A 19,351-nucleotide genomic window follows, 5' to 3' on the forward strand; every position below is an offset into this window, starting at 1 on the left:
GCAATTGTCTGGTGTGAAAATGGGAAACTACGGAAAGGCATCTTCAAGCTTGCCGACATTGGGGTTCGAACCCACTATCTCCTAAATGCAAGCTCACAGCTGCGCGACCCTAACCGCACAGTAAATAAATGAAGAGATTTGTTGACACCTTTTCACAATGATATACATGTTGATTCCCATAGGGAATCTGAAATATTTGTCCCGAATGAGTAAATTTATAATACCAATATAAATGGTCCGTTATTGGACATTATAAATTTTCCAGCTAACTCATTCCTGGTTGCCAGCGTTTCGCCCTCGTGTGCTAGGTTGGACTCGTCAGTTGGTACTTAGCACACCTACCAAGACGCATGGCTAGTGCATACCGTGGAGGCCACTCCGTAGGCTACTTGAAGCCACCGGCAGTGCCAATGCACTATGAGAGACGGTTTGCACTAGCCATGCGTCTTGGTAGGTGTGCTAGGTACCAACTGACGAGCCCAACCTAGCACACGAGGGCGAAACGCTGGCAACCAGGAATGAGTTAGCTGGAAAATTTATAATGTCCAATAACGGACCATTTATATTGGTATTACCTTTTCACAAGTTAGCCAACCGTACTGATATTTTCCTGAATTGAATGCAGAAAAATTAACGCCAAATCCTGTATTCGGTATGGCCACCGGTACTTAACTAGACGAAACCCGAACTCAGAGAATGACCTGGGCCTTCAGTTTAGACAGCTACTCATATGCCTACGAGTGCAGACCAAAAATGTTATGCCGATTAATGAGTATCTCCAAACCGGAAGTGAATAATTAGACAATACTAACTGTATGAACAACACAATAACAGGATTATGATGTATTACGTTACCTTGAATGTCCTCTTGATCCTAATTTTGAACACTTTACTGGTCCTTCGTTCATAGAATTTCTTCACTCTTGCTACAATAACTGAAACATACAAAAATTAAATTTACTGTAATGTTACTTCAAGAGTCGTTACCACGTTTAAAACTACATTGTCGTGATTGTATTAAAAGGTCCCCTGTAACTGAATTTACTGGAGTTAGTAGTGCCAGGACAGCCACAATATATACTGATACATGTTCAGTCAGTATGAAGCATTAGCAGACAGCCCTCGAATATCCTCGAATATGTATACATTGAGTGGCCAAAAGTCATGGGAAAACACTGAATGTGATGTTAATAACGAGTTGCTCCTCCGCGAGCCCTCGAAACGCCATCAATACGGCGAGGCATCGACTCTACAAGGTGTTGAAAAGGTTCTGGAGCTATCTAGGGCCCACGCATCTTGCACTGCTACCCAAAATTGGTCTTGTTTAGTTGATGCGGGATTCATGGAGCGTACACCAGCATCAACGACATCCCATAAATGCTCGATTGGATTAAGATCGGGGGATCTGGAGAACCAATCCATGGTCGTAACTTCACTGAAGTGCTCCTCCAACCACCTTCGTGCCACCATAGAGCGGTGACATGGCGCATTGTCGTGTTGAAACATGGCATCTTCATCAGGGTACTCTACGGCCAGAAAGGGATGCAGATGATCTGAAAGAATGTCCATATAACGTGCACATGTCAGCGCTCCCTGCAGCCGGACAATGGGGCCTACTAATTGCGACAATGAAAACGCCGCCCAGACCAGATCTGAGCCACCTCCCGCCTGGACACAACCTTGTTGAAACGCAGGTGATCTGAGTCACAGTAGTCCACCGAGCGCCCAGTATGGTTCTGCGGAGGCGACGTGATGTCCGTTCGTTGAACACCTGTGATCTTCCCGTGCGGCGGTTTACGCGGGTGGTAACATTCTCTCTGTAATATTGAAGATCCACCCTCGAAACTGTTAACCTCGGAAATCCGAATTCGCGTGTAATCTCCGCAATGCTATGACCCATGCGCCGTGCGCATATGATCATTCCACGTTCAAAGTCAGTTAATTCGCGACGTTTTGCCATCTTCACGACACCGGTGTCTGTGACAGATTGCTCAGCTACGCCGCCGCTAGCCGCAACGCTCAGGGGGCATACACGGCTCATTTTCTAATGGGACACCCCTTCCCGTGACTTTTGGCCACTCAGTGTAAATGATGCTTTCTGGGCAAATATTTGGTCCCTTAGAACATTTTAGGTATAATGTTGTTACAAAATCAAATATTTGATTTTATAGATTAGATGAAGTCCGCCTCTGTGGTGTAGTGGTTAGTCTGATTAGCTGCCACCTCCTGAGGCGCGGGTTCGATTCCCGGCCCTGCTACGAAATTTGAAACGTGGTATGAGGACTGGAACGGGGTCCACTCAGCCTCGGGAGGTCAACTGAGTAGAGGGGTTTCGATTCCCACCTCAGCCATCCTCGATGTGGTTTTCCCTGGATTCCCACCCCTCCTCCAGGCAAATGCCGGGATGGTAGTTAACTTCAGGCCACGGCCGCTTCCTTACCTCTTCCTAGTCTATCCCTTTCGATCTTCCCATCCCCCACAAGACCGCTGTTCAGCATAGCAGGTGAGGCCGCCTGGGCGAGGTACTGGTCCTACTTCCAATTTGTACCCCCCGACCCAAAAGTCTCATGCTCCAGGACACTGCCCTTGAGGCGGTAGAGGTGGGATCCCTCCCTGAGTCCGAGTGAAAAGACAACCCTGCAAGGTGAACGGATTAAGGAAGAAGAAAAAAGAAGAATGGATCAAATTGGTTCGTTCACATAATATTTTATTAATGACAATACTTTAAAGATAAGGTGAAATTTGCTTTAAAGCGAAAGGGTTCAATGGCCACTCTCGCGATCCAAATCTGAGAGGATTGATCATGCACAAAGAAATCACAAATTCATTGCTTGAATAGCCACCCGTAGAGAACTCTACTCGAAAAATACGTTAATAAATATGTACGCCCTGCCAACGTAGGTAAAGTAAGAACTTGATTAAATTTTAAGAATATCATAACTAGAAATAAAGTCAAATTTTCATATCCTTAGCCAAAGAAAACGACAGTTACAGGTTAAGATTTCCTATAGGGCCAGCAATGAATGAAAATGGTTTCCGACTTCACATTCAGGTGAATGCTAGGATGGTTCCTAATATGTAGACCACGTCCATATCTCTTCTTTCATAGCCCAATTTAAGTGTAAATTCAGACAGGAGTAACAAAACCACAACCATACAGCTTATCAGACTGACCAGACATGTCAGACTACTGACGAAGATGTCCTAAGCCCATTATATGAATCTCCCATAATAATAATAATAATAATAATAATAATAATAATAATAATAATAATAATAATAATAATAATAACGCACTCTGCACGTCCCATTTGCCGTAGGGCTGAAGGAATCACTTGAACTTTGTTTTTGTTACTGTGAAAAGTTTGCATTGTTCATTAAGCACATGCTTATGAATTAGTAGGTGATTATTAGTTTAAGTAGAGGACTGTTACGTCATTAACTACCTACCAGATTTCACATACCTCGTTCTCCAAGTAAGAGAGCTAAACTAAACAAGGCAATTTTTGTGAGAGTTGTACCAGTCAGTTTATTGCAAATCTTGGTGGACAATCAAAGCAATCAGTATGAAGAGAAGTTGTCACCAATCTATATACAGTAGGCTCTGTTATGAAATCAACTGGTTTTAAAAGTAAGAACTAACGATAGTAGAATATCTCTAGGCTTCTAGAAAGTAACCATCAAGGTAACATGAATACTTGTTATCGTTTCTTCTCTTTAACTTTCGTTTGATGGCACCAAAAGAATAACTACTATGTTATTGCTTGGGCGACGTAGAGATAAATATGTTAGTATTATTTATGACTGAGATTATGAGTATCTTCGTACATCGCATCCAACTTGCGAGAAATGGGAGTTGTCTAATCAACCATTAGGCTACAGTTTTATATATGAGGTTTTTTTTTTGCTAGTGGCTTTATGTCGCACAGACAACAATAGGTCTTATGGCGACGATGGGATAGGAAAGACCCAGGAGTTGAAAGGAAGTGACCGTGGCCTTAATTAACGTACAGTCCCAGCATTTGCCTGCTGTGAAAATAGGAAAGCACGGAAAATCATCTTCAGGGCTGCCGACAGAGGTAATCGAACCCACTATCTCCCGGATGCAATCTCATAGCCGGGTCCCCCTAACCGCACGGCCAACTCGCCCGGTTTGGATATGCCTTCACTGTTTTCTTTTTACTTCGGCATCATTTATCATCATAACTTTTTTAAACACATTCAAATATTCTATGGGAAGAGGAGTAGAAATATACGGGTTATAAAGAATCTTAATATTTGAAGCAAAACACACTTTTAGCATTAAGCTAGGTCTACGAGGTACAAAATTGAATATGTAAGCTAAACTGGTCTATAACAGAAACGGTGTACACACAGTTCAGAAAAGAGGAATTAAGCTCATAATCTGAAAAAAAGTAATAAACTACCACCAACCAAATCATAGTAGGAGGAACCCTCACCGAAGTTCGCATTACAGTAGCTTTCCTGGGGATGCGTGAGGGTACAGGAACAGCCATCAGTAGCCGTAAGGTTTATCAGGACGAGCGCTGCCGTCGCTGCAATTGTAAAAATCACTCTCTGCATTTTCCTGTAAAAACAAATTCAAATATCTCTTATCAAACCCAAATTTGCTTTTGAGTGAAATAATACTAAATCATCATTAAAATATTCAATATAACAAAAGAATAGTTGCTAGTATATTGTCGATGCAAGGTAGGAAGTCATAAACTTTATATCAATTATCACCAAGGGGTATGAGTGCCTTCTGGAATCACACTCTGCACACAAGAAATGCCCCCAAAGGCGAATTCATACACCTCGTTCTCCAAGCAAGAGAACTGAACTAAACAAGGAAATCATTTTGGAATTACAGATTCATTCTGTGATGTGGAGTCTGTTTACAGTAATCAAAACATATAGACATGAATATTATTTCTGAATTCTGACATACATACATACATACATACATACATACATACATACATACATACATACATACATACATACATACATACATCTTCATTATATAGTGTTATACCTTATGCGTTCAGTCTGCAAGCCTCTGTGAACTTACTAACCATCGCGAAAATCCTCCATTTGCAACTAATTCTGTGGCCTCATTTAGTTCCATACCTCTTATATTTAAATCGTTCGAAACTGAGTCTAAACATCGTTACCTGGGTCTCCCTCTACTTCTCTGATCTTCAATAACAGAGTCCATTATTCAACTAGGTAAACTATCTCCCTCCATTCGCCTCACATATCCCAACACAGAAACCGGTTTATGCGTACAGCTTCATCAATCGAATTCATTCTTAACTTAGCCTTCCATCTCCTAATTCCGAGTACCTTTCTGCCATTGTTTCCACCTGTTTGTACCAGCAATCATTCTTTCTACTTTCATGTCTGTTACTTAATAAGATATCCTGAGTCCACTCAGCTTACTCCCGTAAAGTATAGTTGGTCTCTAAAGAGACCGACGAAAATAGAGTTTCATTCGGGAGCCGACTTCCTTCTTACAGAATACTGTTGATCGCAACTGCGAGCTCACCGCATTAGCTTTACTGCACCTTGATTCAGTCTCACTTACTATACTACCATCCTGGGAGAACACACATCCTAAATACTTGAAATGACCTGCTTGTTCCAGCTTTGTATCTCCAATCGCTCAAATAGTTCTCTTGGATTTGGTCTTGCAAAGGATATTCTCATACCACATTCATTGCACCTATCATCAAGTTCCAAGATATTAGACTGCAGGCTTTCGGCACAATCTGCCATTAAGTCCAAGTCGTCAACATAGGCCAAAGTGCTTCCTACATTTTCACCCAACTGAATCCCTCCCTGCCACTTAGTACCTTTCGTCAGATGACCAATGTACTCTATGAACAACAAAGGTGAAAGATTACAGCCTTGCCTAACCCCTGTAAGTACCTTGAACGAAGAACTAATTCTACCACGAATTGTCAATGTACCAGGAGTACAACTTCCCCGGCTGATTAAACTGCGCGCCTTCTATAAGGCAATCTTATGTCAACAGACTTGAACTTGTGAACTCTCAGAAACTTTCGTCTTCTACAGTTAGATATCTCTACCACCGATTTAGTGATCCCCTCTTCTTGACTAAAGATAAAGTAATTTCTTTTTAAGTTTATAAACCTGGTTCTGAGGATTGTTTTGTTAATGTACCGAAATTGTCAACCCTTCAGCTGATTCCTGCTCGATTTTAATCAATCTATCACATACTTGGAAATATGTTATCTAGCCAATTTAAACTAGGGGTATGTACAGGAATCCAGCCTATCAGTAAAGAGTTCTGGAAGCTTCGCCTTTATGGTGCTATAAAATCCGCGCAATTTTGGGCCGTCTTGTCTGAATTGTGCCAGTGTTGAGGAGTGTGACTTGATGAGATCCGGGAGGCAGGGGCGAGACCTGCGTGGTGAAGATCTAGCGGCACAAGGTAACGGCAGAATTGACCTAAATATGTGATAGCTCCTGCGGATAGTTTGAAGGGAAAGTTTCAACCTCTTTTTTTTAAATATAATTTTGTAATCTGGTAGTTTTAAATGTAGAATTTTCGGCAAGTCTGAGGAGTCTGGTTCTATTCCCTACTGGGAAATATGTAATGTGGGGGAACAAAGAGTAATACCCCTCTGTCGTTTCCCAATAAACCTCGCATTGGGAGACTAAAGCTTTCAAACTCTAAATTTCTTAAACCTTTTCTTGGCAATAATGTTTCTTCTTTAGTCACCACGGCGTAGCCTCTGTATCTTCGGGCCGTAAGCCAACTAAGGGTTTTAACAATTTCTACAAGGAGTTTAGGTGTTTCGCCTCCTTGCATTTTGTTTATGGCCGTTTTTACTATTAAGGCCATGTAGTACGGGCAATTACGCCTCTGTGTCTCCTGTATTATTCTTAGGTAAATGTTTCTTCGGTTTTGGTTCCCTTTTGGAACAGTGATCAATGCTTGTGTGTATCATTTGATGAAAACTTTAAAGTGAGGTCACCCGATGTGGTCTAGGGTAATTTTTAGTCAATCAAAGGAATCTGATTTCCTCCTGCGAAGCTAGACTCTTGCGTTTCAGAGTTCAGATTTCTGATTAATGTACCTTCGTGGAGCAAATCATGCTCTTTTTAAATATGTATTCCTGTCAAGAGCAATAATGCTCTTTTCCATGTAAATCAGCAAATTGATAATTATCTCAAGTTTTGCACCTAATTTCCGTACTTCTGTGTCCCTGTTATTGTCAGAACTGACGAGCTCATTAACCACCTGTAATATTTGTCTGTTATTCATTCAGATCTTCTATCTATCTATTTTAAACTAGAAAAAACAAAGGAAAGAAATAAGATTTCCAAATTTGTTATGTTAAGTTCTGCCCTAGTTAATTTCTTGTCCAGCCATTCAACCCACACGCTTCTTATCCCTCTGTGAACCACGGAAAACCCGCATCAGTCAACATAACTGGCCTTGATTGATTTTAATAATCTACCATTTATCCCATAGTCCCCCAGTACGGCTAACACCTTTTCTCTCGGTACTCTGTCCTATGCCTTCTCTAGATCAACGGAACATGAATATAACTGTCTATTCCCCTTGTAGTATTTTTCAGATGCCTGACACATACTGAAAGCCTGGTCCTGAGAGCCCATCTGTGGTCTGAAATCACACTGATTTCCATCCAACATCCTCTCAACGACTGATAGCACCCTGTCTTCCAAAATTCCAGTGAACACCTTGCCTGGTATACTGATCCATGAGATATCTCGATAGTTAGTGCATTCCTTCCTGTTCCCTTGCTTGCATATAGGTGCAAATACTGCGTTTATCCAATCATAATGTACCTTAGTAACATTCCATGCTAATCTTATTACTCTGTGAAGCTATTTCATTTCTGCCTCCCCACTGTATTTCAGCATTTCAGGCCTAATTTCTTCCATACCTGCTGCTTTATGAGAAAGGAGTTTATTTACAATCATTTCCACTTACTCAAGAATAATGTCACCAACATCATTGTCCTGCTCTCCATGAATTCAGTTGTTCGCTACGTGAGCAGGAAGATTTCTTTTTACGTTGAAAATATATTCAAAAATATTCCTTCCACCTGTCCAGGGATTCCCTCAGATCTATCATGAGTTCACCGATTTACCCAAAATACTAATTTCCTTTTTTCCCTCCCTTTCTAAGATTCTTTATAACTGCCCAGATAGGTTGCCCTGGTGCTCGATCTAGCATTTCCAGGTTATTACCAAAATCATCCCGAAACTTCTTCTTGGATACAATAACTATTTATTTCACTTTGTTTCTTTCATCCACGTACAATTCCTTGTCTGCATCAGTCCTTGTTTGGAGCCATTTCCGGCACGCCTTCTTTTTTACGTTTGCAAGCTGCTCTCATTTTATAATTCCTCCAAGTTGTTCTGGTTTTCCCGTCTTTACACGCAGTTGTTCCTAGACATTCCCTTGCTGTTTCTACTACAGCATCGCTGTATGCTTACTGTCCACTGTTTGGAAATTTTCATTAATCATATCCATGTACTTCTGTCCAGTTTCCTCGTCCTGGAAATATTCTACCCTTATTCATCCGCAGAAAGATTTTACTTTGTCCATCTTAGAGATACTTATTTCACTACAGATCATCTAGTGATCCATGTCATCGAAAACTCTTCGGAAAACCCGCACATTCCTAACAGATTTCCTGAATTCATCTGCACCTTCACATGGTGAATACATTGAGGCAGTTTTCGTCCTAATTTCTCCAACTGCAAATCTACCCACATCATTCGCTCATTTACGTGCGTAACAGAAACTGTATTGAGTGCAATAGTATTCCTGATGAGTGGTCCTACCCCACACTCTGCTTCTCCCTTTCATTGATTTTGTGCCCGTACCCTCACATGTGTAGCGATGAGTAGCCTTATGCTTGAAGTATATACCGGTATTCTGTAACTGCTAATCCCATACTGGCACATAAATCCAGCACACGCTTGCAATTCCTATTAGCTTGCGTAACATCCCCACATTTACTAATCACCCTTTCGTATCCTTCAGTTCTCTTTCCAACTCACACATTAAAACCGACCATTAGCACTATATTATCGTTGCTGCTTACCCTAACTACGACGTCACTCAATGCTTCATAAAACTTGTCAACTTCATCCTCATCTGCACCTTCACATGGTGAACACAGTGAGACAGTGTTCGTCCTAATTTTTCCAACTGCAAATCTACCCGCATCATTCGCTCATTTACTTGCCTAACAGAAACTGTATTGAGCGCAATAGTATTCCTGATGAGTGGTCCTGCCCCACACTCTGCTTCTCCCTTTTTAACACTCGTCAAGTTCACTTTACAATCTCCTATAACTTCCTCGTTATCGTCCCTTACCCGAATATCATCAACTCTGAGCACATCCAGATGCATCAACTTTGCTTACTCAGCCAATACTACAATCTTTCTTCCATAAACCCCATGAGTATTGATAGCTCTCCATCGAATTCTATTGCTTCACCAAGTAGTTTCTAAGGTGTCCATCGCCTGTCAAATGGGAGTGGGGATCCATCCTCCCATAGATCCGAGGCTTGCTTAAATCGTTCTGAGAGTGCTCGGTTAAAATTATGTGAATCAGAATGCTACTCTTACACATTGTCGCAATGAGGATCTCTCCTCTAACGGGTTAGGGACCACAAGTCCTACCCGCCTGAGCACAAGGAGGGGCATGACACAGATTATGTTCGAGATGCCCACTCTCATTCTATAGCAACTGGTATCCCGACTCTCAGGACCATTTTCTAGGCCACTGAGCCATTGCCCATGGTTCGGGAACCAGGACGTGACTACATTAACCCACACCACGAACCACTATAAAATTCAGGATGTAAAATTATTTTTTGTGCACTACCTACAGTACCTGTTTGGATCCATATTCTGGAGTGAGTGTAAGTCCAAAACACAGGTTCAAATACATAAATTGAAGCGTTTGAAGTAAAGGATTTTGACAAGAGAAGCAAGCTATGAACGTTCGATGCTCTTTCGTCCACCATCAGGCAATTTATTACTTATAAGGAATAAAATGACGTTTATTCGTAGTTTGTGGAAACTCCACCAGCCCCGTTGTGTAAGCGTAGCGTGTCATACACTTGCCCAGAGGTCCCACGTTTATTTCGTGGCCTGTCCACCAAGTTGTTAATTCTGGACTAAGGTCTGGAATGGGGATCATTCGGCCGCGTGAGACCAACTGCAAAAATATGCAAGACAGAAGATGCGATCAAAAAGTCAAGCATTACGGCTAAAGAAATCGACCACGATTTGCAAGGCCTGAAAATGTTCACTAGACTAGAGGAAATATGGTATTCTGTGTTTAATAAAGGTTTTATGTTCAGCTTTATGTCATAGCACGGCGTTATGTTCGATCGAATGGAATCCGTCCACTTTCTCATCGTCAACGACTCGACGCTGAAAACCATGGCTGCTAACCTGTAAGTTACATGATAATGAAGTAACTATGTTCATACCATTAGGCCTACGTTATACCTAAGGATAAAACTCTTTCTCGTGCTAAGTACTTCTGAAAACTGAGAGAGGTGGCCTTGCGGTCAGTATCACATAGCTGTGAGCTGGCATTACGGAGATGGTGGGTTCGAATTCCACCGTCGGTAGCCCTGAAGATAGTTTTCCGTTTTTTCCCATTTTCACACCAGGCAAGTACTGTACCTTATTTAAGGCCATAACCGCTACCTTCCTAGTCCTTTCTCATCCTTGCGTCGCCGAAAACTTTCAATGCGTCAGTGTGACGTTAAACTGCTGGCAAAAAGTATTTCTGAAACGAAATATCTATGTCCACCGGAACAGCTCAAACAAAAGTGCGACCAGATTACGTATAACATACTAGATACATTCCCATTTGTTGGCCCTTGTAAATGAACACAGATTCACTGAGAGCACATAGTAAATGCAAATGAATTTAACTTATCAGCAATGATTACTTCTTTACCATGGAACAATACCATCTGCAGACATAATATGTTTGCATTCCTCACTCATCTTTATGCATGTTATTACTGTTGACGAATATGTTTACATTCTTAAAGAGAAATAAACCATGCACATTCGTTCATGCACCGTACCATCTACTGTATAAAACGCTAAGGATACACCAAAAATGAACTGCAGCAAGTCGTCATTTTTCGAAACGCAGAGACATTCTACACATGAGTATTAATCTCCCCATCGTAGAAAACAATATATTTCTCGATATAAAATGTTTCAAGATTTGAAAATAGCGTGCCTACTAAGTGTTAACAGGGCATTTGAATAAAATCTACGTTCTTCATTCCAGTTAGAAACAGTGCGTGTCATGCCAACATTAATTAGCCCATTGTTCAATAAGCGCCGCAGCTTACTTTATCAGTATCTGTGTATAGACACACTGGCAGAATGATCAATATCTTTTTTATTTTCGTGTGGCTATGTCTAGCCGAGTGCAGCCCTTGTAAGGCAGACCCTCCGATGAGGGTGGGCGGCATCTGCCATGTGTAGGTAACTGCGTGTTAATGTGGTGGAGGATAGTGTTATGTGTGGTGTGTGAATTGCAGGGATGTTGGGGACAGCACAAACACCCAGCCCCCGGGCCAATGGAATTAACCAGTGAAGGTTAAAATCCCCGACCCGGACGGGAATCGAACCCGGGACCCTCTGAACTGAAGGCCTGTACGCTGGCCATTCAGCCAACGAATCGGACAGGATGATCAATACCAAATATATACAAAGAAAAGTACAGTACTACAAAGTTTGATCAGAGCAATACCTAGAATAATATACCACTGCAGCAGAATGGTATGTTCATACCGAATAAGAATTACAGGTATTTGGCTCATTTAGAATGTATTCTTTCAAAAGTAGGCTTCAAATAGATTCAAACTGTGATCAGTGCACTCCTTTTTCGTTTAGGTAAAGCGTTCGATACCTGGGATATCTTACGGTCGATCGTAGTCTAAAGAGCATTAAACACACAATGTGCGTTGCTAATGTCAACTAGATCAATGATGGGAGAGTATATGACATTTCCTGATCTTTCCTTTTTATTTGGCTGGATGGATATTTTCAACTAGAGCAATGATGGGAGAGTATATGAGATTACCTGATCTTTCCTTGTTTGAGCTGGATGGATATTTCATTGCACACTCGAGGCTTCTGTATCTGGATCTTAATTATAAAGTCAGACCTCATCACATGGTTTCATAGCGTTTAGAACACTTAAATCCATGTTAGGTACGAATGAACGTTCTCAGAGAACAGCAGACACTTATCAGTTCCTTAGTTGTAATTTTCTGATTGGATCCTTTTAAGTAATCTTGTTATAAACTACTTTGGCCTATATTTTAAAAATCATGTATACTGTATACATATGGATGCCACTTACATCTGTATTTATTAAGTATATTGAAACGAACAAAGCTGTCTTAAACAAGAAAAGCACATTGCGTTAATACTCTTTTTTCAGATGATCACTCTTTAATACTTCCTACAAATACAGCAATTCCTTTCCTTGCAGTGTTCCTCCAGCTCTCTTCTTCAATTTCGCAAAAGTCGCTTTTCCGCCAGGTAGAATAACTCAGGCGGTTGAGTTCTGGGTGCAAGTTGACGAGTTCGATCCCAACTCAGTCCGGTGGTATTTGAAGGTGCTAAAATACACCATCCCTGTGTCGATAGATTTACCGACACATAATACATAATACAATTCCGACACCTGGACGTCTTCGAAACCCATAAAATTAGTTGGTTGGACGTAAAACCAGTAATCTATATAGGCCTATATAAAAGCCAAATGTCACTCACTGGTCACGAAATCTCCAGATCCAAAAAACCTAGAAACCCGAAATAAGAAACATAGGTTCATCTTTTTCCCTAGAGGTACACTAACAAAGAATTTTTCGAAATTCAACTTCTGTGATAGATTTAGGCCCTTTGCAACAATACCATAGGCCCATAGAGGCGAAAATCGAATTTATTGTACAAGGACGAGATAAAGCTTACTCTAAGTCCTACGACTCGAGAAAAATCTCGTTACGTCCCTCCAGGACACCGAAAACCGCGTTTTAAGGTCTTAAAACTTCTCGAGATATTGGCAACACACCGTCACCAACCGTTTTCGGGATATTGGCACCACACTGCCACCGCTCGAAATCAAAGTGCTAGGGAGCGGATGGTCCACTGCCCTGTGGAGTTCCTCCACAATTTAAATGCACAATGTTTTCCATCCCACAACCTCAGTCTGAAAGTTGGAGCACCTGCTATGGAATCTAATCTCCTAAGCTTTGTAATGGTATCAGGCCGTAAGTGAAGTCTCTCCATAGTAACGTGATCGAAGCAACCATCTTCACAGGATTTAGGGCGAGAGAAACACTTTTCATCCCCCCGCATTCCTTTGATTCTGTCCGACTACCACTTCGTATTCAAACGACTGCAATTTCCCGTTAAAATATCCTTCGCAGTGACCCAATAAATAAAAGTCAGAGGCAGTCTTTGCAAGTTGCTGGTGTCAATTTAAGGAATGATTGTTTTCCCGTTCACGTGTAAGATCACCTGACAGCGTTGTGATTCTGCAGCTATGGGGGCGAGCGAAAAATATAATTAACAAGGAAGTTTTATAAAACAACCTGACTTTGACAACAACCTTGGACAACATAATTAGAACGGCAATAGAATTCAATTCTGACTGGCTGTAGGCAAGTGATACTGCCATTATAATATAAACACCCTAACTCGATTGTGACCGACAGTAGTCAATGGGGTCTGCCATTGTAACGAAAAGAACCCAACTCGATTGTGACTGGCAGTAGGCAAGGCGTCTGCCATTAATATGAAAACTCCCCAACTCCAATGTGATTGGAAATAGATAAATGCTATTGGCTTTACGTCCCACTAACTACTTTTATGGTATTCGAGGATGCCAAGGTGCCGGAATTTAGTCCCGTATGAGTTCTTTCACGTGCCAGTTAATCTACCGACATGAGGCTGACGTATTTGAGCACCTTCAAATACCACCGGACTGAGCCTGGATCGAACCTACCAACTTGGGGGCAGAAGGTCAGCACCTCAACCGTCTGATCCACTCAGCCCGACAACTGGAAGCAGAAAAGGTCTGCCTTTGTAATGAACGCTCCCCAAATCGATTGTGACTGATCGCAGGCAAGGGAGCCTGCCATTAAAATGAAATCTACCCAACTCGATTGTGACTTCGACAACATTCTTGGTCAACATAATTTGAACGGCAGTAGGCAAGGGGATCTGCCTTTATAATGACAACTACGCAATTCAATTATGACTGGCTGTAGGCAAGGAACCCTGCCATTAGAATGGGAACAACCAAAGTCAAATGTGACCGGTAGTAGGCAATGGGGCCTGCCATTACAATGAAAACACTCCAACTCGATTATGACTGGCAGTAGGAAACGAGGGCCTGCTATTATAACGAAAACTCCCCAACTCGATTGTGACTGGAAGTGGGAAAGGGGCCTTCCTTTGTAACAAAATCTCCCAAAATCGATTGTGACTGACAATAGAAAATGGGGACTGCCGTTAGAATGAATAGTCTCCAACACGGACATTACATGAGAAACGACGTATGGCGAACTCCCCGTGCTGTACCCCGTCGTGTTTCTCGGTTAACGCTAATAACATTTTACTCACGTGTATAGTATTTACCGATAATTCCGTAGCGAAGCACGGGCACATGAGCTAGTATTACTGTATTATACACAATTTTTATGTAACTATTAGCTGCTTTCCGCTCCCTGCATACGAGCTGATGCACGAGGAGTTAGCCTTTTACGAAGCTCATTTCTAAAGACAATTTTAGCAAAGAAGTAAGATAACCCAGGTTCTTTCTTCAATATTTACAGACTTATACCTGTTAAAAGTTGTCCGTAAAGAATCTTTTCCGGTAGTTCTTGGAGGGAATATAAGTAAAACGAATGAACGTTTCATTTCCACCCGTATTTTGAAGTGGACAATTCTGAGACATTCTAACACAACATTCACATTAAAAGTCAATACTGAACGAGCGAGTTGGCTATACGGTTTGGGTCACCGAACTGAGAGCTTGAATTACTGTTTTTTGCTTTACGTCCCTTTAAATACATTTACGGTTTTCGGAGACGCCGAGCTCCCGAAATTTAATACCGCAGGAATCCTTTTACGTGCCAGTAAATCTACCGACATGAGGCTGACGTATTTGAGCACCTTCAAATACCACCGTACTGAGCCAGGACTGAACCTGCAAAGCTGGGGTCAGAAGGCCAGCGCGTCAACCATCTAAGCCACTCAGCCCGGCGTGAGCTTGAATTCGGGAGACAGTGAGTTCGAATCCCACTCTCGGAAGCCCTGAAGATGATTTTCGATATTTTCCCATTTTCACAGCAGGCAAATTCTGGGGCTGTACCTTAATTGAGGCCAGGGATGTTTCCTTCCCAGTCCTAGTCCTTGCTTAACCCATAGTCGCCAAAATACCTCAATGAATCGGTGTGACGTTAAAACACTATCAGCAAAAAGAGACATTGCTAATAGGGAATGTTCACGAAGTACCTGACACTGATCGGCCTATAATAATAATAATAATAATAATAATAATAATAATAATAATAATAATGGCATATGGCGTTTAATGCCGGGAGTGTCCGAGAACAAGTTCGGCTCGCCAGATGCAGGTCTTTTAATTTAACGGCCGTAGGCGACCTGCGCGTCTTGATGAGGATGAAGACGACACATATACCCAGCCCCCGTGTCAGCGAAATTAACCAATTATGGTTAACTTCCCGACCCTGTCGGGAATAGAACCCTGGACCCCTGTGACCAAAGATCAGCACGCTAACCATTTAGCCATGGAGTCGGACGATAGACCTATAATGTTGTATGGAGTGGAAACTTCATCTCCAAAGTTTTATTATATTACATTTAGCTGCTCATGGTGGTAATTGTACATGTTTATGTGTCTCCATAACGAAATGATGTTAGTTTAAATGTGCACGACAATATGAACTCTGGATGAATGATTCATTACTGCAGTTGAAAGGAGAGCAAGTCGAATCTTCAGTCTTCTAGGTACCATTGTCAATATCATCAAGGACACCACATTCAACTGGAAATGCAGCTTTCTATCAGACGTGCCTAATCATGTTATTAAATATTAGAGCGTTGAACTCATTCGGGATAAGCCCATGAAGGTTGTTGATAGCATTATGACTTTGAGGTTGATATCAACGCTGCCGTGCAAAACTCGCTCACAAAAACGTTTCACAATCTTCATCCATTGACGAAAGAACATGCATCTAAAGGTTGAACCAACTGAGTTACGTCACACAGAGTGGTTGTCATCTGTATGTGTTCATCTGAAATGGCAAACAGATTTTATTAATGGAATTAAAAGGAATCAAAAACCAGATTGCATTTCGGGAATAGAACCAGCTTTTGGGTGGTTAGGCCGTGTACGTTTGCAGAGTTTCGCCCAGACGTGCCATTCGGGCTCATCAGTTGGATTGGCATGCCCCTCCAAGACTCTGCTGCTTTCAACTTTGGGTGAGAGAAAACAATTTCAGCACTATTGAAGAATATTCTGTCCACATTGCCAGATTTTGAACATGTATTATACATACACACATGTTTGGACGTTAGATCAGGTCCTATTATGCTGGGGACCAAATGTGTCTCATAGTTCACATAAGGTAGTAAATCATTCAAGCAGAGTGCTTATTGTGGTATAGCGTGCATTTATGCTAGCACGATTTCGTTATCAAATAGTCATAAACATATATATTACCGAGCGAGTTAGTTACCTTTCACAGGTAGTGTCTCTGTATGCTTGGATTCGGAAGATGATGGGTCCGAACCTTACCATTAGTAGCCCTGAAGATGATTTTTCACGGCTTTTCACTTTCACACCAGGTAAATGCTGGGACTTTGTCTTAATTAAAGCCACTGCTCCTTCGTCCTCCGTTCCCTCATTATAACTCTACTCTACCCCTCCATTTCTGAAGACCTTGAGAAGTCGGTGCAACGTTAAATGTCTAGCACAGGAAAAAACTCACATAAGTAACACTATAAGCAGCTTAAATTAGTACAGTAAACATTGTCCAGAGCGAAATTGTATCTCTTATTCAAGATATCTGTAAGGCACTTCGCGAACGATCCGTGTTGAACTTACGAGCACGCATCAGACTGCGTGTATGGTGCTGTCACGCTGGCCAGGATCATAGTAAGTTCACAGAAATGTGCCTGAAAGCAATAACTGAGGATTTCTGGGCAATAAGCTCCCTCTTTCTCTAGAACGTTTTATGTTGAACGCCATGTCTCCTTTCGTGTATTTACCAAATTTTAGATCAGTAGAGTGCAGAGTATTTTCTTCCCTTGATCAGCTGTTTGTACTAATTAAGGGAAGTGCGTGAAACTGAGCCTATCTCTAAGTTATTATTTTCAAGTTTTTATGTCATAGAAATCATCCGAAATTAGGAAAACGCATTGCAAAGTTGTTTTCTAAAGGTACCATTAAATTCCAAGGAAGATAAACTGTGATAAAAACGGTAAAAATTTGTAACACATGCTAATGTTGTTTGCTTCCATTTTATTCTTCTTCTTAATCTAATTGCCCCCCAGGGTTGGTTTCTCCCTCGGACTCAGCGAGGGATCCCACCTCTACCGCCTCAAGGGCAGTGTCGTGGAGCTTCAGACTCTGGGTCGGGGGATACAGCTGGGGAGAATGACCAGTAACTCGCCCAGGGGGCCTCACCTGCTATGCTGAACAGGGGCCTTCTGGGGGATGGGATGATTGGGAGGGATAGACAATGGAAGAGGGAAGGAAGCGGCCGTGGCCTTAAGTTAGGTACCATCCCGCCATTTGCCTGGAGGAGAAGTGGGAAACCACGGAAAACCACTTCGAGGATGGCTGAGGTGGGAATCGAACCCACCTCCACTCAGTTGACCTCCCGAGGCTGAGTGGACCCCGTTCCAGCCCTCGTACCACTTTTCAAATTTCGTGGCAGAGCCGGGAATCGAACGCGGGCCTCCGAAGGTGGCAGCTAATCACACTAACCACTACACCACAGAGGTGGACTTCTATTTTATTATCGTATATACTTGCCTGTAATAACTCTTAAACAATTCAGCAAATAATCTGATCTTTTTTTGTTCTCAACATTGTGTCTAAATATAGAAATGGCCCATGTCTGTCTGTTAGGTCATCAGCCCATAGGCTGGTTGGATCCTCAAATAGCACCACGAAAGGTTATGCGGTTATAAGGAAACCCCAAAAACCAATGGCAGCACCAAAATGAGGCGTACTAGGCAAGATGAGGAGTGAGGTAGTTTGCCATTGCTTTCCTCACTGGGTCAGAAAGTACTATTGCAGCACGACTGACCCTATGAGCAGCACCTTTCATAACACTCAGATGCACTAATCGTGCTCCGAATGTCATTACTCAGCACTACCCATACCCCAGCAACTTCCATATTGTCACAGCCATGGATGTTGACTGGGAATTCGGTGGAAGCTACACTTTACTCTGGCCTGTGCCAAGAGATGGATGCAAAAGTACTGCATTCATCAAGAAATGACAGCAGGCAGAGAAATGGCCCATAATGTTTGTAAATGCAAAGTAATAATTTTGTTTTACGTCCCACTAACTGCATTCACAGTTTTCGGAGACGTCGAGGTGCCGGAATTATGTATCACTGTTGTTGTACTGTAACGCGTTTGTAAATCCACCGACATGAGTATGGCGTATTTAAGCACCTTGAAATATAATCGATTCGAGGTGCGCGCTTTACCGTCTGACAACGAGCAATTCATCACGGCCAGTATTGTGATGTGATCGGTTTGTTGTGCTAGTGGGACACAGCGAGAGGGCATAAAGCAGGAACTACAAAAGTTAAGAAATCTACGACTCTGCACATAGAATTTCGATTTATAGGCCGTGGAACGACGCCTGCAATTGAGGACCTCCCCGAAATAAGGATGCAACCAATAAATCAGTAATTTTTCAGAAGAGAGGGAAATTACTTTTTTGGGGGTTTTTTCGTGGTATACACTACTTGAATCACTTGCATATGTTAGTACACAAATGAGTTCATCTATTCAAATCAATATTTTATTGTTGTAACCGAAGGTTTTTAAAATTATGTAGGAATTGAAAATGATACATTGGAAAATAATCTTCAAGTATGTCTTACGTTTGCGTATAAGAGAAGAGAAATCCTTTGCATGCACTTGGAACACAAATGAAAGCATATAATATTAGTGTAATAGTAAAAAAAAAAAAAAAAACAATAACAATAAAGTGTCAAGGAAATAGGCCAATT

The 19,351-nt window shown here is 41.8% G+C and overlaps 2 protein-coding genes across 3 annotated transcripts in view; one reads left to right on the forward strand and one right to left on the reverse strand.

Annotated features, from left to right (window-relative positions):
• Syn (synapsin) overlaps positions 1–19,351 on the forward strand; it is a 713,980-nt gene that overhangs the window by 329,876 nt on the left and 364,753 nt on the right. The window lies entirely within an intron of this gene.
• Positions 1–19,351, reverse strand: part of Timp (Tissue inhibitor of metalloproteases) — a 227,838-nt gene that overhangs the window by 35,072 nt on the left and 173,415 nt on the right. For both annotated transcript variants that reach the window (XM_067140974.2, XM_067140973.2), the window contains exons 2-3: positions 4,461–4,588; positions 856–935 (exon numbers count right to left, since the gene is read on the reverse strand). In XM_067140974.2, coding sequence (XP_066997075.2) covers positions 856–935; positions 4,461–4,584 — 204 coding nt within the window. In that variant the 5' untranslated portion in view covers positions 4,585–4,588. The remainder of the gene's footprint in view (positions 1–855; positions 936–4,460; positions 4,589–19,351) is intronic.

This window comes from Anabrus simplex, chromosome 2 (genome assembly GCF_040414725.1).
Source record: "Anabrus simplex isolate iqAnaSimp1 chromosome 2, ASM4041472v1, whole genome shotgun sequence".
Lineage (NCBI taxonomy): Eukaryota > Metazoa > Arthropoda > Insecta > Orthoptera > Tettigoniidae > Anabrus > Anabrus simplex.